This window comes from Delphinapterus leucas, chromosome 9 (genome assembly GCF_059928025.1).
Source record: "Delphinapterus leucas isolate spDelLeu-1000000601 "Yukka" chromosome 9, BTC_Dleu_Yukka2, whole genome shotgun sequence".
Lineage (NCBI taxonomy): Eukaryota > Metazoa > Chordata > Mammalia > Artiodactyla > Monodontidae > Delphinapterus > Delphinapterus leucas.
In genome coordinates, this window is record NC_143137.1 from 32,009,599 (window position 1) to 32,034,708 (window position 25,110).

Below are 25,110 nucleotides of genomic sequence, written 5' to 3' on the forward strand. Positions count from 1 at the left end.
AAAAACTTGACCTCACTTTCCCATCCACTTACAACCCATCTCTCTCCTTTCCTTTTAAGCAAAACTCAAAATCTATACTTACTGTCTCTAATTGCTCTCTCCCCACTCTCTTGAACCCTCAGCCCTTCTTTTCTATATTGATTCAGACCCCAGGTCATCTAATCCTAAAGCATCCTCAAACTTTAAAGTGCCTTAAAATCACCTGGGGATCATGGTAAAATGCCAATATCCTTTCAATAGTTCTGGGGTAGGGTCTGAGACTCTGCATTCCTAACAAGCTCCTAGGTAATGTTAATGGTGCAAGGAGCAACCATCTAGTTCACTCTCATGGCATGAAAGACAATCTACATTTTGATGACTTTCATATTTCTGTCTCTACTCTGGACCTCTCTCCTGAACTTCAGACTCATATTCAACTGCTCACTTGCCATTCCACTTGGATGTCTCAAACTTAATATATCTAAAACAAGTCCTGAATCCTGCTGTCCCTCAACCAGCTTCTTCTTCAGTCTTCCCAATCTCAGTAACTGACAATTTCATCCTTAAGACTTCTCAGACCAAAAACTTTAGCATCATCCTTGAGTACTATCCTTCTTTCCCACCTATATCCAATTTATCATCAAATTCTGTTGCTTCTTTCTTCAAGATACATGCAGAGTCCAACCACCTCTCAGCTACACCGTTGTTGCCACCTCGGTCCAAGCTGTTGTGGTCTTTCACTGGGACCATATCAACAGACTCCTAACTGGTCTCTCTGCCTTTATGTTCTTACCTCTTTCAGTCTAGTCTCAACACAGCAGCAGAGTGATGCTGCTAGAATATAACTCCAATCACTTCACTTCTCACTCCAATGGTTTCCCTTATCGCTTGGGGTAAAAGCCAGTGTTCTTACAGAAGACCATATCATCTCCTCTCCTACCACCCTTATCCCTATGATTCTATTTCTCTCTCTAATCTTAACAAAACACCTCATTGTTGTTCCTCCAACTTAATGAGGATCATTTTGCCTTTGCTTTTGCTCTTCCATTTGCCTCAGTGACTCTTCTTCAAGATACCCACATGGCTTACCTCCCTTTAAATCTCTAGTTAGTTTTTCTCCTTAATCTACTATATTACATAGTTTAACCAATTGTTTATTTCTGTCCCCACCCAAGAGAATGTAAGCTGCATGAGACTGAAGACTTTGCCTTTTTCGTTGCTGCTATACCACTATGACCTAGAACACAGAGCTGACACTTGATAATTTGTTGGGCATCTGGTTAAGAATTCTCATTTCATGTCACTTTTTCATAAATGCTTCTGTGGTACCCTCAGGCGCCAGGCATCACGTTACTGCTCTTGTACTCAGCTGACAAGCTTCAGTCTCCCCAGTCACTGCTGTTGTGTTCCACCGGCCTCCTAAGCGTCCCAGCTCTTTCAGCCGGCTTGATTGCCCAAGCCACAAGGTTAATGGTTCTCAGCTGGCTGCATATTAGAGTCACTCGTGGAGCCTTTGAGCTATCAATAACCTAACTCCATTCTCCCAAGATTCTTCTTTAATGGGTTTGAAATGGGGCTTTGTCTCCATGTTTCCTCAAGTTCTCCAGATTTTCCTAATGTTCATCCAGGTTGAACAACCACTGCTCTGATAATTATCACTCTTAGTTCAGGCTCTACAAAAATATACCACCCCACAGCAGTTTATGTCTTACATTTCTGGAGGCTGGGAAGTCTAAGATCAAGGTGCCGGCAGATCTGGGGTCTGGTGAGAGCGAGCTCCTCGTTCATACGCAGCCATCTTCTCACTGCATCCTCATTGGAAAAGGACCAGAGAGCATTCTGGGATCTCTTTTATAAGGGTACTAATTCTCTTCATGAAGGCTCCACCCTCATGACCTCATCACCTCCCAAAGGCTCCACCTCCTAATACCATCACACTGAGATTAGGGTTTCAACACAGGAATTTTGGGGAGATACAAACGTTCAGACCATAGCAATCATTTTGACCTTGAAAGAATAGTGTGTTTTTTAAACTTTAATGTGAATAAGAGTCACCTGGAGGGTTTGTTAAAACAGCTTCCTGGGCAAACCGCCAGTGATTCTCATTCAGTAGGTTCGGGGAGGGGTACATGAGTTTCTATATCTAATAAGCTTACAGGTAATGCATGATGCTACAGGCCTCAGGACCACACTCTGAGAACCACTGGTCTAGTTCTTTCAGGTTACTATTTCTGTGGAGAAAGTTCCAGTAGCCTTGCAGGGACTGGGTTTAGGAGCTCTCAGCAGGATAGCATTTTCTGCAGTCCTGGTCATACCCTCTAGGCACCCACACGTGGGTGCCAGCAGCAAAGGCGCTTTCATTCTCTCTCTCCTCAGAGTGAATTCCCTCCCCAACAGTGAGGGCAGAACTAATTTTCCTTTTGAGGGGGAAGCTTGACTTTGAATTGTGCATTGACTTGGTATTTATTTAAAGCATTTATTGGGACTTCGCTGGTGGTCCAGTGGTAAAAAAAAAAATCTGCCTTCCAATGCAGGGGACACGGGTTCAATCCCTGGTCGGGGAACTGAGATCCCACATGCCGTGGGGCAACTAAGCCTGTACACCACAACTACTGAGCTCGTGCACCTCAATGAGAGAGCCTGCGTGCCCTGAAGCCACCTGCATGCCATAAGGAAGAGCCCGCCCAGAAAAAACCCGCATGCCATAAGGAAGAGCCCGCGGGCCGCAATGAAAGATCCCACATGCCTCGACAAAGATCCCGTGGGCTGCAACTAAGACCGGACGCAGCCAAAAAAATAAAGAAAACAAATAAAATGAAAAAGAAAATAATTTATTAAACTCCTATTACGCACAATACACCATGCTTGGCGCTGGAGGATACGGCAGGGTGTTCTCGCCGTAGCAAAGCTAACCACTGGCCCCAAAGTGTTTTTCTGCATTTCTTCCAAGGATCAACAGGTAGCCTGGGAGGTTATTCCAGAGTCCTCCAGACAGAAATGCAGATTAGGCTTCAATAGGGAGTTGGATGTGCCCTCACGGACCCTTGCAGCAACTGAACGGTTTGTCCTTGTGCTCTCCCTTTAAGAGACAAAAAGTAGGTACTCTCATCCAAAAACTAACCCTACAGGATGACTGATGGGAACATTGTTAATATGCAAATATTTTCCAGCCATTGGTAAGGATTTCCCATGCCCTTTCCTTGCTGAGTGTTTTAGGCCAACCATCCTCCATGTAGAGTGTAAGTAGCACAAGGAAATAGAGCTGCACAGCCAAATAAGATGGGAAACACTGCACATGATATTCCACTCTTAGAGAGTTGAAAATGCACCTTTGCAAGTTAAAGGCTCTGAAACGTCCTTCAGTAACATACAACATTCCCCTAAACAGACTGAGAAACTATTGATACAGGTCCATCCAAGCCCCTTGTTAGTATACCTTTACAGACTGGGTTATATTAGGTAGAATCACTTCAGCATTAGTAAAGACTGTTACCAATCAACGACAAAGCCACAAAACTGAATCTCGGCAGTGCTGGGAAACGTGAGCTTTCTCCTGCTGTGAGCATTCTGTTTTTCTGAAGAGATTTTCTGCAGTTTGAGACCCAGTGGGAGGGTAGAGCAGGGCTGGTAGGCTCTCTACAGAGGAAAGCGTAACTAGAAAGTGGTTCTCTCTTTGTGTGGTAAACAGTCAGGTGACTTGCCTCTGATTAGAAATGAGTCTAAACTTCCAGTGGCTCAAAACCCAGGAGTTAGATGTGATTTCTGGAAAGACCTGTGACCTCTGAGCCTCACAGCTCTCTGAACATCCTTCAACAGGGATTGCGTGAGGAACAAAATGAAAACTATATATAAAAAATATAATTTCTTATGTATAGTGAAAAAAAAAGAGTTAACCAGGGGGTGAAAGATCAGAAAAACTGAAAACCACAGGAATTAGTATTAAGCTGGAAGACACTTTCCAGAACCAGCAGGTGAGGAACTTGTGGACCCAGTGAAACAATGGTTACTGGTAAAAAATCATCAAACAACCATTTAAAGTCTCTGGACTAAAGGCTACAGTAAATGAAGAAACATTTATTCAAGAAAATATAGTAAATCTATTAAGAACAGCAAAAGTCCATAGCAATTCAGCCATAACCTGCTCCCATATCCCTTCCCTAGCTTGGTATGAAAGAAGCTCTACTCTGGGATGTTGTGGCCAAGAAGATGGGGTCCCTTTCCCCCCCGTTCACAGTCTGGGACTACAGGATCTCCCTATGTGTGCAGGCCAGCAGCATTTCGCATTCCCCTGGCCTGCAGCTCTGTGTCACAGAGGCTAAATTCCAGACGAGTGCAATGGAGAGGTCAGGGGCCCCCCACCTCCCCCCAGTCCCCACTGTAGGGCGGAGGCTCATCCCAGGTGTGGCAGCTGAGAACGCTTGGGCCCTGATTGCTCACACACCAGCTCATTCAAAGGGCAGAAGTTTTATGTCAGGAGATGCAAGCTTAGAAGACCAGACCCTACCACCCCAACTCAATACCTTGCTATAAAACTGGGGTGTCCCCCAAGGGCAGTGGGAAACGGCTTGCCCCCAGTTCTGGAACAGTAGCGCAGAGATTTTGCCCAGGTGGAGAGGCACATCATCAGGACAGAGAACTCTCCCCAAAGGAAAGGACTTTATTGGGAACAGAGTCTGGGGGAAGCTCAAGCCTGAAGGCACTTTCAGAAACAATGGAGATTTAGGTGGGAAGCAATTGAGAGCAGGCTGGTAGCTCCAGAAGAACAAGGTAGCTACAGTGCTTTGTGACCACCTAGAGGGGTGGGAGAGAGGGAGGGTGGGAGAGGGAGGGTGGGAGGGACACTGCAAGAGGGAGGAGATGTGGGGATATGTGTATAACTGATTCACTTTGTTGTGAAGCAGAAAATAACACACCATTGTAAAGCAATTATACTCCAATAAAGATGTTAAAAAAAAAAAAAGAACAACGAGCTAAACCAGTAGGCCGGCTAGTTTACCAGAGAGAACCAGGAAACAAGACAGCTAAGAAAAAATAAAATAAAACAAAGGAACCTAAATGTGTCACAAGCAGGCAGCTTAATCACACAGAAAGGAATTATTCCAAATGACTTTAAAGCACAGAAATTTGCCTGCATCTCTGGTGGAATATACCCTAAAGATGAAAAAAAAAAATGCAAGGGAAACAGAGGAAAAGGAAATCAAACATTTTTCAGTAATTGTAGTGTTGGTATAGTGTTGTACTATTATTTTGAAACTGTGAGCCAGAGAGTAATTACATAATACCCTAACTTTTATCACTGTTAGTGTTTTGAGGACTGGAATTCTTGGCATGGGAGAAAGAAAATGCAGATAGAAGATAGAAGAAGGTAAGTAAAAACCCTATAGTCCTGAATTTGGATTGAAAGTGATGGTATGACCTTATGACATATTTTTACTATAGTATAGAAATAGGTAGAGATATAGACATAGACATAAACATAGAAATAGACATATAGAGAGATGTACTTCTTTGCTCAGTTCAAATCCATTATATATTTTATCTATATCTATTTCTCAGCTCGATCCACTGAAAAGACCAATGCAATGACCAGTTCAATAGCAAGGAGCAACTCTAGTGACCAAATTTTGGTCTTCAAATACCATTTCCCACTGAGAGGAACCTGGGCTCCTTGGAGAAGTGGTGAGTTCCATGTCTGCAAGTAAGCTTAGAATATGTACAAGTAAGCTGAGATACCAAGATGCAAAGAAACTATCAAAACCTACTAGGATGTTTCAAAAGGGCTCAACTAGAAACCTTTGGATCTAACCACTAATTAATAGGAAATAGGGAGTACAGAAACTTGTTAAACAACTCGGGGGAGAAGAAAATAGCAAAATCCAGGCTGTGGAAAACTGCAAAGGATTAAAAAACCCAGTTTCTCCAACCAGTAAATTGCATGAAAAAAAAAAAGAAAAGAAAATGGAGGGAGAATCTACAAAGCAACTTAAGAGATATATAAACCAATTACAATATGTAAACCTTGATAGGATCTTGATTCAAACAAACTAGGCAGGCCTGTTTTATACCATTCAGATATGAATAAATATCTGTTACAACAGTTTAGTTAAATGATACCAGTCCCTCGGCAACATCGTTCAAATTTCAGTTGACACAGTATACTGATTGTGAATAATTGCATAAAATACAAACCTCACTACTAGCCCTTCTGTCCGCGACTCTGAGTCATCACTCAGTATCCACAGGGACTGGTTCCAGGAGCCCCCATGGATACCCAAATCCGTGGATGCTCAAGTCCCTTATATAAAATGGCATAGTACAATGAATACAGTCGACCCTCCATGCAGGAGGGTCGACCTGATGCAGGTTTTGCATCAGGCTCAGTGACCAATCACGTCACTTCTTTCAAAGTCTGTTGGTGACTGGTCTCTGTGCAACCGTTACTCAGTACACTCAAAAACAGTAAGGTGGGGTGGGAGGGAGATGCAAGAGGGAGGAGATATGGGGAGATATATATATATATATGTATAGCTGACTCACTTTGTTATAAAGCAGAAATGAACACACCATTGTAAAGCAATTATACTCCAATAAAGATGTTAAAAAAAAACAACAAAACAGCACGGTGTGTGGAGTGTGTGGTGGTGTGCCTCCTGGTCTCACAGTGATAAACCCACATGCTAGTTTACAAAAATGGAAAATCAAGAGGGAATTGGCCAACAAAGATGAAAATGCAGCAGCGACAAAAAGTGATAACGCTGGAAGTGAAATTCAAATAGTACGTAAATGGAGTTATGGAAGAAACAGCTGACCATGGGAATGTTGAGCAGCTACTTAAGAGATTCTAGATATGCAGCCAGAGGGACCTGATGAAGGCAAACTTAGTGACATAAACGAGGAAAGCGGTTGTGACAAAAAGACAAAGATGTCCCAGAAGAAGTGACATCAGCCAAAGTCTTTACACTAAACAGACTCTTGGAGATATTTCACAACATTGGAGGCACTAAGGATAAAACGTTGGAAGCCGGGCTTCCCTGGTGGCACAGTGGTTGAGAGTCCGCCTGCTGATGCAGGGGACACGGGTTCGTGACCCAGCCTGGGAGGATCCCACATGCCGCGGAGCGGCTGGCCCGTGAGCCATGGCCGCTGAGCCTGCACGTCCGGAGCCTGTGCTCCGCAACGGGAGAGGCCACAACAGTGAGAGCCCCGCGTACCGCAAAAAAAAGAAAAAAGTTGGAAGCCAATCCAAACAGAAAGTATGACAACTTGCCAAGACATGCTCTCTTCACATCGCAAGTTACATGCCCGGAAGAAAAGCATTGCTCAAACAATTCTTGACGATTATTTATAAAGAGATAAAACACTTTAATTCTAAATGTTTTAGAGTGTACTAAATATTAGTTTTACCAGATATTTCATTTCCTTATTTATAACCAGCAGTTTGAGAGGTTTTAATATCCAATTGTTTAATATTTTTAAAGGTCATGGAACAATCATATTTTTCCCATTAATTATTTATTTTTTTAACATCTTTATTGGAGTATAATTGCTTTACAATGGTGTGTTAGTTTCTGCTTTATAACAAAGTGAATCGGTTATACATATACATATGTTCCCATACCCCTTCCCTCTTGCGTCTCCCTCCCTCCCACCCTCCCTAACCACTGAGCTCCCATTAATTATTTAAATTATTTTTGTATGGTACTTTAACATTCCCACACTATTGTGCAAAGGGAGGACTACCTATGTTTGGAAAAAAATGAGACAATGGCACTTGTACATTGAGTGGATATCTGAGGATATTAAGGACTTTTTTCTTTTTAGTTGTTGCAGGGGCATTGTGGATATGGTTTTTTTCTCTTTCTTTCTTTCTTTTTTTTTAAACAAAAGGATAAGAGAGGAAGTCCTTGCCTTTTAGAGATACACACAGCTAAAGTTGTATGATGTCTGGGATTTGCTGAAAATTATGTAGGAGGGAAATTCAAGGGAGAACAGATGAAATAAGATTGGCTACGTGTTGATACCTATTGAAGCTCAGCAACAGGGATGTGAAGTTTATTATATTATATGCCTACTTTTATATATATTTGAAATTTCCAAAATTTTCTAAATATGCTAATTGGCCAGATAATGTAAAAAGATCATCATCCAATGTTTAATTTTATTTTGTGGATCCCTGGCCACAGAATAGCCAGGCAACATTGCAAAGTTCAAGTGCAAAGCCTGGTGTGGGCTCCCAAGTAGGAAGGAAGCTTAGTCTGTGCAAGGACACTCTAGTGCCTGCTTTGCCTCCTCAAGGGCACTGGAGCATCCAACCTAAATGGGCGACAAGAGGAAATAAAAATAAAGATTTCTTCCTCACAAGAGTATTGCCTATGATCATAAGTTTGTTTATACGTTTCCATAGAATATTAGTAAGCCCCTGGTACCTGTTGCCAGTGAAGAGGCAGAGGGGGAGAGAGATGGTTGTTTAGAAAATTGCCTTGTTTTTGTTAGCTTATAGAACTCGGACAGAAATGATGGTCAGGCAATCAACTGTGGCCAACTATTTCTTTTTACCACTGAATTTAATTTCCAGCTTTATTGAGATATAATTTACATATAGCACTGTGTAAATTTAATGTGTTGATTTGATATACTTATGTATTACAAAATGATGACCACCATAGTGTTGGCTAATACCTCCATCACATCACATAATCACCACTTCTTTTCTGTGGTGAGAATATATAAGATATGGTCTCTTGGCAACTTTCAAGTATATAACACAGATTGTTAACTATAATCAACATGCTGCACATTACATCCCCAGACTTATTCATCTTGACGACTGGAAGTTTGTATCCTTTGACTAAAGTTTGTATCCTTTGACATCTCCCTATTTCCTTTGGCCCCTGGCAACCACCATTCTACTCTGTATTTTTTAAAACAATAAAACAGAGAAAGCCTTTTCTTTACATTATAATTTTAGGTAAATTACAACTTTAATTTCTTAGGAGTTAATTGCAAGATGGATTTCTGTATTTTTTTAGCATTTGTGTCAATACTTGTCAATCAAAATACAATTCAGCTTTAGTTCCATTTATCAGCACATCCGTCATTGCTGTTGAAGATCATTCCTTCTATTATTCCATCAGTGTCAAAGGTGAATGGGGAAGAACATAGTTAAAGAGTTGTTTATACACGAAAATTATTTAGGCTTAAATTCCAATATTTACAATGGCTTCAGGAGAAAATGTATTAGAGATTCATTTAAATCAGCATGTGAGTCTGAGTTCATTTCGGTAATTGGCATATGCGTTTTTTGGGGGAAAAGCAGTTAGCCTAACAATAGAACCAAATCTCTACAAGGGAGCACTATTTGAAGGTCAATCTGTACTTTCTGTACCGATTTTGTACTTTGATGAATGGAAGATGTAAATTGTGTCAACTTTTGATCCAAGTAACTATTTATCATTACTGCTGCATTAATTCATTTTGCTACATGAAATTAAAGGCCAGCATTAGCATATTTGCTTAAACAAAAATTTTGACCACATTTCCCAATGCTCCATATCATTTTACAGTTAGAGAAACTGAGTTATTAAAAAAGCAACTGAGTGGTCCCACTATAATGAATTAAGGATAAAGCCTAAACTTCTGCCAAGAAGTCTCCCTTCTCTGAGAAGGTACATAGATACTGATTCCCCAGTTTCCTGTCAACAGACAGAAAGTGACTGGGGTCTGTTTGGCTCTACACACTGCGAGCAGCTAATAATTCACCATCTATTGATTTGGAGTTCTCATGCCCAAGGCATTTGTCTTGAATTTATGGGTTTTTCTCATTGTATCTTTTAATAGGGAATTGTGATTGTCTGCACCTGTTTTAACAGGTCAAACAGGTTTTTATATTGAGCTTTTTAAACTTCATTCTAAATTGTCTTCCACATAATATTTGAGGGTTCTTTCTTTAGCAAACTACTAAAATATTTACATTGGGGGTTTTATTAACCTTTCACTCTGGTACACTGCAATTTCCCAACCCTGGAAGGTTCTCAGTTACTGGAAGGAAATGTACTTGTTTCAAGCCTTAGCTTTTTTCTCGTAATGAGGAAGAATAAAGTGAAAGGTCTGAGAAATAAATGAAAAAAGTATGAGTCAGATAAGAGTGGGTGTAGACTGAGACGAGTAGAACCCCAAACTCCAGACTTACATATAGAAAATAAATAGATAAAAGTAGAAGGCCTGTGGCCAGAATAATGTATTTTGAAAATGAAAAAAGAAGGAGTGAAGAAAATCTGATGTGAGGAAAAGCCCAGTGGTATGATGAGCAGTGGAGCTTTGGGTGAACAACGTTGACTTTCCCTTCTTGTTTCAGCGTTTTCCTTCTTAAAGTGAGCTTTTAGAATTAGGGCTTCTTTTGTCACATTGAGTTTGCATTTGACTCCTTCTACCTTTGCAAAGTTTTGTTTGTTTGGTTTTTACTCAGAAAGAACTAGAAAGGCTTCTGGTTTCAGATCTGGTATGTAAGGAACTTAGAAGTTGCCACTCCAACCTAACAATAAATAAAAGGCTGAACAAACTGAAAGATCGGCAACTCTTCGTAGATCTGTCAGAGAAGTAAAGTCACAGGACAAACTGCTGCTGAAGCAGGGGCTGAGACTGGGGCTAGATGAGGGTGCTCCTGGCTGCCCAGCCTTCTGTCGAGAACCTTTCCTGGGATTAGAGCTGTTGCCAGGGAAAAGCGTTGTCTCCCTTGCCCCTCTAATGGGCCCCATGGTGTGATGCTGTGTTTGTGTATTCTATACAAAGGTACTTGTCCTTTACCTTTGTAACTACATTTGACATAGATTAAACCTGTATAAACAGCTTTAAAAAATTGGAGACAGACAGGTGTATACAGAGAATCACAACTTACCTGAGTAGAAACTACCAAGGAAAAAATCTCCGTAGGAACCAGTGCTGGGATAGGACAACCTGAACTGTAACTGATGAGTTTCTAGAGGCTCAGTGTAGGCAAGCCTGAGAGATGAAAACTCTGAGGGGATGCAGTCATCAGGGGAGAGGGACCCACACCTTCATGAGTTTTACCTCCCAAAGCTCTAACAGGGTCTCACAAAAAAAGATGGATGAAAATTCCCTTTTGCTTCCAGCATGGGGAGCAGAAAGGTAATCATTTTGAAGAACACCAGAGAAGGCCTGACCTCAGAAAAGACTATTTTACCAGAGCCTAACCTATCTGGGGAAGGGAAGTACCCAATTCCAACCCACTCTAGCAATCCAGCTCCACTTAAGAGGGGTGAAAAATGCTGAGAAGCATTGGTGAAGTTCACAGTCCAGGGGCACAGGATCACCAGAAGACTGAGACCTAGTCATAAGAGTACAGAACTCTTGTTTCCCCCTACATATTACTACTACATAACTAACAGCCTATTTACCACAGCTCCTTTTCCCCAGTACATAACAAAAAATTTACAAGGGGCATACAAAAAGGTAAAAAAAACAGTTTAAAGAGATTGAACAAGTATCAGAACTAGAGTCAGATATGCCAGGAATTATCAGACCAGGAATGCATAAAAACTATTAATATCCTAAGGGATCTAAAAGAAAAAATAGACAAGATACAAGAACAGATAGATAATGTAAGCAAAAAGATAGAAATTCTAAGAAAGAATCCAAAAGAAATGTAGAGATCAAAAACACTGTAATAGAAATGAAGAATGCCTTTGATGGGCTCATTAGTAGACTGAACATGGCAGAGGAAAGAATCTCTGAGCTTGACGATATGATAATAGAAACCTCTCAGACTGAAAAACATACAGAAAAAAACCTGAATATTCAAGAACTATGGGACAACTACATAAGTTGTAATATATCTGTAATAGGAATACCAGAAGAAAAAGAAAGAAATAAACAAAAGAAATATTTGAAGCAATAATGACTGAGAACTTCCCCCAAAGTAATGTCAGACACCAAACTGCAGATCCAGGAAGCTCAGTGAACACCAAGCAAGATTAATGGCCCTCCAAAGCCCCACACCTGGGCATTATATTCAAACTGCAGAAAATCAAACATAGAGAAAAAATCTTTAAAGAAGAAGAAAAAATACACTATACCTATGAGGAGAAAAGACAAGAATTACATTTGACTACTGCTCAAAAACCATGCAGGCAAGAAGGGTGGGGTGAAATATTTAAAGTGTTGACAGAAAAAACCCAAAACCTAGAATTCAGTACCCTGTAAAATTATCATACAAAAGTAAAGGAGAAATAAAGACAGTGTGAAACAAACAAAAATTGAGGGAATTTGTTGCCAGTAGACCTACTTTGAAAGAAACATTAAAAGTTCTTCAGAGAGAAGGAAAATTATACAGGTCAGAAACTCAGCTTTCCATGAAAAAAGGAAGAGCATCAAAGAATGAATAAGTAAAGGTAAAATAAAATCTTTTATTTTTATATTCTTAAATGATCTAAAATATTATAGCTTGTTCAATAAATAAGAGAAACATATTTGGTTACATATAGCATGCATATAAATATGCTTACATAATAAATAAAATGAATGCCAGCAATGATATAAGAAACAGGAGAGAGGTATTAGGAATATTTTGTTATTATGAGGTACCTGTACTACTTCTGCAGTGCCATGGTGTTATTTAAAGGTTACTTAGATTAGTTGTAAATATATATTGCCAACTCTGTGGCAACCACTAAAAAAGTTTGAAAAAAAAGTTTAATTGATGTGCTAAGAAAGGAGAAAAAATGGCATCATAAAATGCTCAATTAAAGTCATAAAAGGGAGAAAAAGTGACGAGGACAAAAATAGGAACAAAGAACAAGGGCAATAAATAGAAAATAATAACAAGTATGGTAGATATTAATTGAACTATATCAATAATCACTTTAAATTTTAATGGTCTAAACACTACTTAAAAGAGAGAGACTGTCAGAGTGAATTAAAAAAATTAGACCCAACTTTAAAAATGAAAAGTATGGAAAAAGTTATACCATGCTAACATTAATCAAAAGAAAGTAGGAGTACCTATATTAATTTCAGACAGAGCTGACTTCACAGCAAAGAAAGTTATTAGGGATAGAGAGGGGCATTACATAATTACAAAGAGGTCAATACTACAAGAAGCCTTAACAATCCTTAATGTGTATTTGCCTAACAACTGAGGTGTGTGAACATACAAAATACATAAAGCAAAAACTGACAGAACTGCAAGGAGAAATTGCAATAGATGAATCCACTATTACAGTTGAGAGACTCTATTAATGACAGATTCAGCAGGCAGAAAATCAGTGTGGACATAGTTGAACTCAACAGCACCATTAATCAACTGGATATAACTGACATCTACAGACTTCATCCAACAACAGAAAAATACCCACTCTTTTCAACCTTGCATGGAACATTCACCAACCTTGCATGGAAAATCACACTGTGGGCCATAAAAACCCTTAACAAATTTAAAAGAATAGAAATCGCATGATGTTTGCTCTCAGACCACAGTGGAATTAAACTAGAAATCAATAACAGAAGGATAGCTGGAAAATCCCAGAATACTTGGAGATTAAACATTACATTTCTAAAGAACACAAGTCAAAGAAGCAATCTCAACATAGATAAAAATATTTTGAACTAAATGAACATAAAAAAGCAACTTATCAAAATTTGTGGCATGCAGCAAAAATCGTGCTTAGACAAAAATTTATAGCATTGAATGCATATATTAGAAAAGAAGAAAGACCTAAATTCAATCACCTAAGCTTCCACCTTAGAAACCAATAAAGAAACACATATTAAATCCAAATTAGGCAAAAGAAAAGAAATAATAAAAAATTAAAGAAGTAATCAATGAAATTTAAAACAGGAGGTCATTTGAGAAAATAAACAAAACAAAAACTTGGTTCTTTGAAAAGATCAACAAAATAGACAAATCTCTAGCCAGGCTAGCTAAGAAAATGAAAGAGAGGACATAAATTACTAATATCAGAAATGAAAATCACTACTGATCCTATGGGCATTAAAAAGACAATAAAAGAATAATATGTAAAACTCTATGCCCATAAATTTGATAACCTAGAGGAGATGGACCCAACCCCAAAAGACACAATCTGCTAAACCTCAGACAAGAAGAAATAGGCAATTTGAATAGACCTTTTAAAGAAATTGAAACAATAATTAATAACTTTCTGAAACAAAGCACCAGGCCCAGATGGGTTCACTGGTGAATTCTATCAAACATTTAAGGAAGAAATTCTACCAATTCTCTGCAATCTCTTTCAGAAGATGGACACAGAAGAGATACTTTCTAACTCATTCTTTGAAGCCAGCATTACCCTAATAATAAATCTGACAAAGGCTTTACAAGAAAACAAAAGACCAATATCTCTCATGAACATAGATGCAAAATGCTGAATAAAATATTAGCAAGTCAAATTCAACAATGTGTAAAAAGAATTATACACCATGACCAAGTGGGATTATTCCTTGATATACCAGGCTGGTTCAGCATTTGAAATCAGTTCATGTAATTCATCACAATGACAGGATAAGAAAAATCACATGATCATAACAATATATGCGGAAAAAGCACTTGACAAAATCCAACACCAATTCCTGATAAAAACTCTCAGCAAAGTAGGAATAGAGGGGAACATTCTCAACTTGATAAAGAACATCTACAGAAACCCTCCAGCTAACCTACTTAATGGTGAGAAATTTGAAGCTTTCCCACTAAGATCAAGAACCCGGCAAGGATGTACCCTCTCACCACTGCTTTCAGCATCTTACCAGAAGTTCTAGCTAATTCAAAAAGAAGAGAAAATAAAATCATACAAATTGTGAAGGAAAAAATAAAACTGTATTTGCTCATAATCACATATGTAGAAAATCCAAAAGAACTGACCAAAAAAAAAAATCCACTTGAAGCTCATAAGTGATTATTGCAAGGATACAAGGTAAATATACAAAATACAATTACTTTCCTATTTCTAGTAATGAACAAGTAAAATTTGAAATTAAAAACACATTACCATTTTCATTAGCATCCTCCCCAAAATGAAATACTTAGGTATAAATCTAACAAAATATTTCCTCTATGTGAGGAAAACTATAAAACTCTGATGAATGAAATAAAAAAGGAACTAAATAGATATTCCATATTCATGGGTAGGAAGACTCAATATTGTCAAGATATTGGTTCTTCCCAACTTATCTACAGATTCAACACAATCCCTATCAGAATCCCAACAAGTTATTTTATAGATATCAACAAACTGATTCTAAAGTTTATATGGAGAGAATAAAGACCCAGAATATCCAACTCAATAATGAAAGAGAAGAACAAAGTCCAAGAACTGACACTATCCAACTTCAAGTTTTTCTACAAAGTTTCAAGAGACTATAGTATTGGCAAAAGAATACACAAATAGTTCAATGAAGCAGAGTAGAGAGCCCAGAAACAGACCCACATAAATATAGTCAACTTAACTGTGACAATGAGGAAAGGCAATACAATGGGGAAAAGACAGTCCTTTCAACAAATGGTGCTAGAACACCTGGACATCCTCACACCAGAAATGACTCTAGACACAGACCGTACACTTTTCACAAAACCTAACTCAAAATGGATCACAGACATAAACATAAAATACAGAACTATAAAACTTATAGAAGATAACATAGAAAACCTACATGACCTTGGGTATGGCGATGACTTTTTATATACAACACCAAAGGCACGATTAACGAAAGAAAAATTGATAAGTTGGACTTCATTAAAATTAAAAACCTCTGCTCTGCCTAAGGCATTGTCAGGAGCATAAGACAAGCCACACTTGCAAAAGACACATTTGATAAAGGACTGTTACCCACAATATACAAAGAACTCTTAAAACTCTCCAATGAGAGAACGAACGACCCAATTAAAAAATGTGCAAAAGACCTGAACAGACATCCCATCAAAGAAGATATACAGATGGCAAATAAGCATATGAAAAGTGTTCAACATCACGTCATCAGGGAAATGCAAATTAAAACAACGAGGTAACATTATACACCTATTAGAATGGCCAAATTCCCAGACACTGACACCACCAAATGCTGGTGAGGATTCAAACAGGAATTCTCATTCATTGCTGGCGGGAATGCAAAATGGTACAGTCACTTTGGAAAACAGTTTGAAGGTTTCTTACAACATTAAATATATTCTTACAACATTAAATATATTCTTACCACAAGATCCTTGATATTTACCCAAAGGATTTGAAAACTTATGTCAACACAAAAAGCTGCACAGGAATGTTTATTCATAATTGCCAGAAGTTGGACACAACCAAAATGTCCTTCAGTAGGTGAATGGATAAATAAACAGTGGTACATCCAGACAATGGAATATTATTCTATACCAAAATGAAATGAGATAGCAAGCCATGAGAAGACAGGGCTTTCCTATCTGAAGGAGGAAACAAATGCAAATTATCAATACTAAGTAAGAGAAGTCAATCTGAAAAGGCTACTACATACTGTATGATTCCAACTACGTGACATTCCAGAAAAGGCAAAACTATGGAAACAGTAAAAAGATCTGTGGTTACCGGGGCTTAGGAAGGAGGAAGGTATGAATAAGGGTTCACCAAGAATGAAACCTAATGTAAACATTGGATTTTGGGTGATAATGATGTGTTGATCGTAACAAATGTACCACTCTGGTGCGGGATGTTGAGAGTGGGGGAGGTTAGGGAGGGCTGGGATGGGGGTGGGTTACAGGAAGTCTCTTACTTTCTGCTCAGTTTTGCTGTGAACTTAAAACTGCCCTAAAAAATAAAGTTTATTCATTTAAAAACTTGAACTGGGTTAACTAGAATACAGCATGCTCTGAGACTGCCTTCTCGGGGTCACATGTGAAAATAAAATTTTTTTTCTCCCAATAAGAAAAGGGAGTTGGAGGCCTTGGCACTCAGTTGGGATCTACTGTCAATCTACCACACAATGGCACCTGCATCTTTCAGGAAGAAACTCTGCAAGGAAGGAAAGAAGCCTGCAAGAAGCCTCATCAATTAAAACAGGGATTTGGACAAAGAAATCCACCCAGGTTCTAGTGTAGAAGTACTATTTCCCTTGATGAGATTTGCTCACTTGTCAAGATAGTGATAAAAATAGCTACTGCTCTTTAAATGAGCTTTCAAATAAATAAATGAGCCCTTGTGGAATATATTATCTTTTTTATTCTATAAGTCTCCATTTTAAAACAGAAATAAGCTCAAAAGTGTCCTCATTCGTGAAAGTGGGGACACAAATAGTTATTTGTACAACCATGTTCATAAAAGCATCATCCAACATAGTCAAAAGGTGGAAGCAACCTAAGTTGCCCATTGACAAATGAATGGAAAATCAAAATGTCATATATATGTACCTGCAATGGAATATCATTCAGCCTTTAAAAGAAAATTCTGGGCTTCCCTGGTGGCGCAGGGGTTGAGCGTCCGCCTGCCAATGCAGGGGACACGGGTTCGTGCCCCGGTCCGGGAAGATCCCACATGCCGTGGAGTGGCTAGGCCTGTGAGCCATGGCCAAGGTGCCTGCGCGTCCGGAGCCTGTGCTCCGCAACGGGAGAGGCCACAACAGTGAGAGGCCAGCGTACCGCAAAAAAAAAAAAAAAAAAAAAAAAAAAGAAAATTCTGACATATGCTACAATATGATGAACCCTGAAGACATTATTAAGTGAAATAAGCCAGTCACAAAAGGACAAATACTATATGATTCCACTCATATGAGGTACGCAGAGTAGTTAAATTCGTAAGAGACTGAAGATAGAATGGTAGTTGCCAGGAGCTGGGGGAAAGGATAAATAGGGAGTTTTAGTTAATGGTTTCAGAGTTTCAGTTTTGCAAGATGAAAAAATTTCTGTGGATGGATTGTGATGATGATCATACAACAATGTGAATGTACTTAAAGCCACTGAATTGTACATTTAGAAATGGTTAAAATAGTAAATTTTAGGTTATGTATATTTTACCACAATTTAAAAAAAGAAATAATTTTTAGAGTGTCTTAATTCACATAGGATTCTCAAGAAGCTATATCTAAAGGAAAGATTCATGTTTTGTGTACCATGATCCTTAGAGACTGAAGTAAGAGATCAATGAGACACGATTAATGAACACATCTGAAAACCCCTAAGTTTCACACAAATATATGGATTTTATTGACACACGATATTTTCCTACAGTAATAAATAGAATGCAATCTTAAGGGTTACTTTGGAGTTGAGAAGGCAGTGTATCCTTGATAGGGGTGGTCAGATTTTGTGGTACCATTTTCTTTAGAACTGCATCTAAGAGGGAACAAGTGTACTGGCCGGGAATCACACAGGTATATGCAACATCTGTGTGGGCCCTACTGTTTCTCTCCACACCAACATAATTCATAATTCATAACTCAAACTGGCTAATATCCCCCAAGGTTTCCCCTCCTCCCAGTTTTAACATATCATAAAAATAGCTAGTGCCATAAAAAGTCAACATTTCAAATATAAAAATCTCTTATACAAATATAATTCATAATATAATCATTCTTAAAATACAGCCATTTATATGAGTTTGAAACATTATTAAAATAAATATTTCCTAGAGAAAATTTCATTTGCATCACAAAATTATAAAACAGAAGCATATAAAACTAATTCATGATTGACGCTACTTCAGTGTGTCCATTATCTCTCCTGCTCACTTCGTACTACAGTATGAAGTACACATAGGTAGCCTGAAAACACACCACATCACCCTCTCTATACCTAGATCTTTGAATTTCATGTACATCTACCTGTAGCGCCCACATCTACCCGCCTACACACTCTACCTGGAGCTTCTGGGTGATGAAGGGTTCTCCTGCACCAATTTGCATTAAAGCGTTTTTCCAGCCATCCTTCAGTTCAGAAGTCTTATGAGCTTGTTACTTTCTGGAAGCAGACATCTTCTCTTCCAAATCAAGGGAGCTACATCCTGGTTCCCTACATGGGACTGTAACAGCCCGTTTCCCAGATAAGGGATGTTTTCTGATTTATTTGCATTTGGGTATTGCTGAATGGTACTAACCCTGATTTCCAAGATGGAAGTTCTGTCTCCTGACTGATACTTAGGTGTTGTGTGGTGCATATTTTGATGGGCTGTCTTGTGACTCTCACAGCATTCCATTACTTGCTTGGAAACGGGGCAGTCTGAATCCTTAACAGACAATATAGCTGTGTTTTTAAATATCGTGGAGAAAGTGGAGAAAAAGGTATATAAACATATATAAGCCACTAAAGTTTCCAGTTATCATTACTTAATTGTATCTCTAAGTAGTATGATTACAGTTCTTCTTTAATAATACAAATGAGTAAGTTTCACTAAACAATAAGTTGAAGAATTAAGCTGGCTGACGTTTACAGCCACCTTTCCAGTGATGACCAAAGGGAAAAGTTTTCAGGAAAAGCTGGCTTGCGATTCCAAGTGGTAAACCTTCAAGGATTTGAAGTACCTGTCACACGGTTTGACCATTGCCAGGAAGCCATTCATCCACGGGAACATCCTTAATTCCTCTTACCCGAAGTTTTCCTTTTTTAAAAAAGCATCATTCATCCTTGTTTTCTGAGGCAGAAACTCTTTTTTTTTCTTTTCTTCAACTCCACGCGTGAATGTCCCAGGCAAACCTTTGTTCTGCTCTCTAAAGCCTTGTTTCTTGTACCTCTTCTTCCGTCTCCTCCTTCAGGGCAGCGATTTTGGACCGAGACCTCTGCTTGCTCGAGTTCCGGTGGGGGAAGAGCTTCAAGCGGACTGCGGGGCTGATCGCCTGCCGGAAGAGGCTCTTCTCGCTCAGCAGCCTCTGGATGGAGTCGTACTGCCGCACTCTGTTCTCCTCTATGACCTAGGGAAGTGGCCGTTAGTGAGATCTCGGGCAAGGAGGCAGGGCGGACCAAAGCAAGGCAAGAAGGGCACAGGCTCAGAGGATGAGGAAAGCCAGAAAGAACACACAGCGAGTGTCCAGAGGCTTGCAGTCTGAACAGTCAGGGAGAGCTCTGCTGAGTCCTCGTGATTTATGGAGCTTCTACCATTTGTGAAATCAGCTGTAATTTTTTACTTAGAAGCTGGGAGATTGCTTTTTTTAAATTGGTATAGTACTGAACAATGTGCTTCTTCAGAGAACTTTAGAGGAACTAAGGGGGCTTTGAAAACAAGAACTATTCATGTTAGATCCCTTATGTATTAACCTTACAAATGAGTGTTAAGTCCACAGCACCATAAAGAGTTGAACCACGTCAACAGTGGATTTGAAGCTTAACAATTTCAAATTGGTCAGGATGTGCCTGAGTTATGTGCCTCCTTCACTCGTTCAAGCTGAACCTGACCGTAGCTGGGCAAGAGGTTGTAAGTCGGCCCCTAACTTGTCACTCGAAGCTTAGTAATAATAATGGTAATAACAATCCTTCAGGAAGAAAAGCATTTACCTCCAGGAGCCTGAAAAGCCTTAACAGAAATGATGTGATACATCATCCTCAGGATTTCCTTGTGGCTAAACCCAAAGGAATTTGTAAACATCACTTGAAAGAATCTGTGACAGTTTTGAAACCACAATGAGAAGGTGGTTGGGAGACGCACTAAGCTGAGTTCCAAATAATGGCTAGAAAAATGAAATAAACCTTTCAACTACTGCATTAAAACCATACATCAGGTTGCAAGACAATCCAGGCCTGTCCTGGACCCCATCCATGGGAGATTTAGTTACTGAAAGCATCAGGACCTATCATGACTGATCCCCAAATAAAAGAAGCAAAAAGTATAGATGTTCCAATTTATTAATGTAATTTAGCAATAAGCTGCTTTTTTAGATTTGCTGAATTCCAACCTCAACTCGTTGCACAAAGTGAGACACTTGGGCAGGTATCTTGAGTAAAGCTGGATAGCTGTGAGCTTGTACATTGCTGTGACTTGCAGGAACCAGCACATATCAGATTGTTATCAAGAATCAAAGGAGAGATGAGATCTTAGGTAAATTAGAAACACTCACCAAAAATCGTTGACATTCCAACATTGCCTCTATCCTGTGTTCAGAGAGGATTACTGTGCAATCAGCAAATGCTTGTTTTAGGGTTCTTCGAATGATTTGGTATGTTCTAGCAAAGAAAAAATACCACATATAACATCACAGAATGTTAATAATCTGTCTCTATCCTTGATAACATACCTATTCTTCTGTCAATGTAATTCCTTAAATTATCTTTCCTTGAATCCTTTTAACAGAATGTTGCAATAGAGTCAGCCACAATCAGCTTTCCAACCACAGGGCAGATTCTAAGTTTTCATAAATAAATAGGACAAATATTTGGGAAAAATTTTCACAGTTTGAAAAAGTTTCCCAAATAAGTATATATTTCATTATGTAGCATCAATAGTAGTTCTTTATTTTATGCTATAACTATTTCCTATGTTATAAATGGGATAGTAAGGAAAACCATAAGGACCCAAGTATGCCTATGTAACTAAATATTTTATCACACGTCAATAAGGGGGAAGAGTTTGTATGAAATTGCAAAATTACACTTAGAAGAGAACACATAGCTCTTATACTAGGAAATAAGCACTTGTGCGCGTGTCAAATAGTAACTTTTCCACTGGGCAATTATTTCATATCTAGAAGGTAGTCTTCTGCTTGCAGACATGACAGCCTGATAGAAATTTGTGTCAATATGAAGTATGTCTCAATGATTCTTTTCCCCCTGTGTTATTAAAAAGCAGGGATTCTGAAACTCACATTGGATCCAAATGAGCACTGGGTTCATCAAGCAGCAAGATCTTTGCTTTACTGAGAACGGATCTGGCCAAGCACATCAGCTGCTTGTGGCCGTGGCTTAGGACACAACCCCCATCCACAAGGACAAAATCAAGCTTCCCAGGAAACTGCTCTATCACAGATCTGAGTCCAACCTGCAGAAAAGAAAGAGGAAAAACACTGGGCTTAGGAGGGGTAGTTCACATACTACAGGGTTAAAAACACTTAAGAGGCTGATAATCTGAAAAGACAGGAGTTCTAAAAGTTTAAATTTCATAACAACCCCCCACCATTCCTGCTACTTGGCTTTAACTGAACAAAAGACTATGTATAATCTTGGCAGCTCTAAAGCATCAGTCTACAGACTGTTTCAGCTCTGTACTTGTCCTTTCATGAGGTTTTCAGGGAATGCCTATTCTATGCCAGGTCCTCCAATAGGGATTAAAGAGACGATAAATGGTCCGTGGGCCCTGCAAAGCTCAGGGTTTATAAAGACATACACAGATAATTATAACACAATTGAATACATGCTAGAAAAGATAATATGTATAGAATGCAGTTACTTACTGTATCATGACAGATTCTTTTATGCTACCTTCCATTCTCTACTCTGTAATAACAGAGCATGAAAGGCAGCAATAAAAATCAACTGAGGAGCCATTTAAAACCACATATGGCAATGTACTACTCATCTCTTTAATTCATAAAAACTGACTTTAAGAAAGTCACGAAACTATGAAGTAAAAATAACTGGAGTTAAAATAGTGGTGTATTACTGGAGATTTAAAGGTGCTTAAATATTCGGGTGGAATATGAGAGTTGTGTTAGGGTCAATGGCTTATTTTTTTAAGCTAGATAGGAAAAATAAATAGGTTGAAAAAGCAAATGAGATAGAGAAACCCATTCTTTCGAAATAAGATAAAAAATGAAACCTTGCCTCATATCACTTATTCAAATAAATGTGCATTGACATATATATTTTTGCCAAGTGTTGCTGAGTGTTTGAGACCTAAAGAGATACACATGTGATTATATCCTGCCCTTGGGAAGTCTGGGATTTAGTATTGGGAGGTAAGATGTGTTCCCACTTACCTGTAATACAGGCAGAATAAGATAGTGGCCTTAAGACAGACTCTCATGAGTTCAGTGATGAATCTGGAGATGGCCCACATCACTGTGTTCGTTCAGTAAATATTAACTGTGCCTAGGATATGTATTGCAGCCAATATTCCTTTCCTTGAGTGGATTTCTCATTAAAACAACCTCACTTTGTGGGAATTCATTAATGTTTGAAAAGAGTTTCTGAGATGGTAGGGAAAGTAAACATATTAATTAGACAAGGGGGACTATTCTCATGTATCCTGGAAGACTCAAACATAAAACTAATTTTGGATCTAACCAGCTGAGAATGTGAATAAGGGCTCTTGGGTGAGGAACTGGAGGACTTGTGTTCCTTCTCTCCTCAACTTTCGCTTTTTATTGGCTTCAGCCTGTGAACCTGCTACATCTTTCCCCTCTTGAAATAAAAACCCCTCATTTGCCTCCAGATTCTCCTTTAGCTATTATTTATTTATTTAACAGATCTTTATTGGAGTATAATTGCTTCACAATACTGTGTTAGTTTCTGTTGTACAACAAAGTGAATCAGCCATATGTATATATATGTCCCCATATCCGCTCCCTCTTGAGCCTCCCTCCCACCCTCCCTATCCCACCTCTCTAGGTCATCGCAAAGCACTGAGCTGATCTCCCTGTGCTATGCAGCTGCTTCCCACTAGCTAACCATTTTAAATTTGGTAGTGTATATATGTCGATGCTACTCTCACTTTGCCCAGCTTCCCCCTCCCCTCCCGTGTCCTCAAGTCCATTCTCTATGTTTATGTCTTTATTCCTGCCCTGCCACTAGGTTTGTCAGTACCACTTTTTTTTTTTAGAGTCCATATATATGCGTTTGCATACAGTATTTTCTCTTTCTGACTTATTTCACTCTGTATGACAAACTCTAGGTTCAGACTCATCCACCTAACTACAAATAACTCAATTTCGTTTCTTTTTATGGCTGAGTAATATTCCACTGTGTATATGTACCACATCTTCTATATCCATTCGTCTGTCGATGGGCATTTAGGTTGCTTCCATGACCTGGCTATTGTAAATAGTGCTGCAATGAATATTGTGGTATATGTTGCTTTTTGAATTATGGTTTCCTCAGGGTATATGCCCAGTAGTGGGATTGCTGGGTTGTATGGTAGTTCTATTTTTAGTTTTTTAAGGAAACTCTATACTGTTCTCCATAGTGGCTGTATCAATTTACATTCCCACCAACAGTGTAAGAGGGTTCCCTTTTCTCCACACCCTCTCCAGCACTTATTGTTTGTAGATTTTTTGATGATGGCCACTCTGACTGGTGTGAGGTGATACCTCATTGTAGTTTTGATTTGCATTTCTCTAATAATTAGTGATGTTGAGCATCCTTTCATGTGCCTCTTGGCCATCTGTATGTCTTCTTTGGTGAAATGTCTATTTAGGTCTTCTGCCCATCTTTTAATTGGATTGTTTGTCTTTTTGATATTGAGCTCCATAAGCTGTTTGTATATTTTGGAGATTAATCCTTTGTCCATTGCTTCATTTGCAAATATATTCTCCCATTCTGAGGGTTGTCTTTTTGTCTTGTTTATGGTTTCCTTTGCTGTGCAAAAGCTTTTAAGTTTAATTAGGTCCCATTGGTTTATTTTTGTTTTTATTTTCATTACTCTAGGAGGTGGGTCAAAAAAGATCTTGCTGTGGTTTACATCAAAGAGTGTTTTTCCTATGTTTTCCTTTAAGAGTTTTATAGTGTCTGGTCTTACATTTAGGTCTTTAATCCATTTGGAGTTTATGTTTGTGTATGGTGTTAGGGAGTGTTCTAATTTCATTCTTTTACATGTAGCTGCCCAGTTTTTGCAGCACCACTTATTGAAAAGGCTGCCTTTTCTCCATTTTATGTTCTTGCCTCCTTTGTCGTAAATTAGGTGACCATATATGTGTGGGTTTATCTCTGGGTTTTCTATCCTGTACCATTGATCTATATTTCTGTTCTTGTGTCAGTACCAAGATTGATTACTGTAGCTTTGTAGTATAGTTTGACATCAGGGAGCCTGATTCCTCTAGCTCTGTTTTTCTTTCTCAAGATTTCTTTGGCTATTCGGGGTCTTTTGTATTTCCATACGAACTGTAAAATTTTTTGTTCTAACTCTGTGAAGAATGACATTGGTAGTTTGATAGGGATTGCATTGAATCTGTAGATTGCTTTGGGTAGTATAGTCATTTTCACAATACTGAATCTTCCAATCCAAGAAC

At 38.8% G+C, this 25,110-nt stretch overlaps 1 protein-coding gene across 9 annotated transcripts in view; it reads right to left on the reverse strand.

Annotated features, from left to right (window-relative positions):
- Positions 1-12,355: 12,355 nt before the first annotated feature.
- The window catches only part of CFTR (CF transmembrane conductance regulator), a 201,631-nt gene continuing 188,876 nt past the window's right edge, over positions 12,356-25,110 (reverse strand). For 5 of the 9 annotated variants that reach the window (XM_089917472.1, XM_089917471.1, XM_089917476.1 and 2 more), the window contains 3 exons: positions 21,754-21,926; positions 21,010-21,115; positions 12,357-19,869 (listed from right to left, as the gene is read on the reverse strand). In XM_089917472.1, coding sequence (XP_089773598.1) covers positions 19,669-19,869; positions 21,010-21,115; positions 21,754-21,926 — 480 coding nt within the window. In that variant the 3' untranslated portion in view covers positions 12,357-19,668. Of the gene's footprint in view, positions 19,870-21,009; positions 21,116-21,753; positions 21,927-25,110 lie in introns of all 9 variants that reach the window. The other 4 variants (XM_089917478.1, XM_089917477.1, XM_022582638.2 and 1 more) reach the window with 2 other exon arrangements.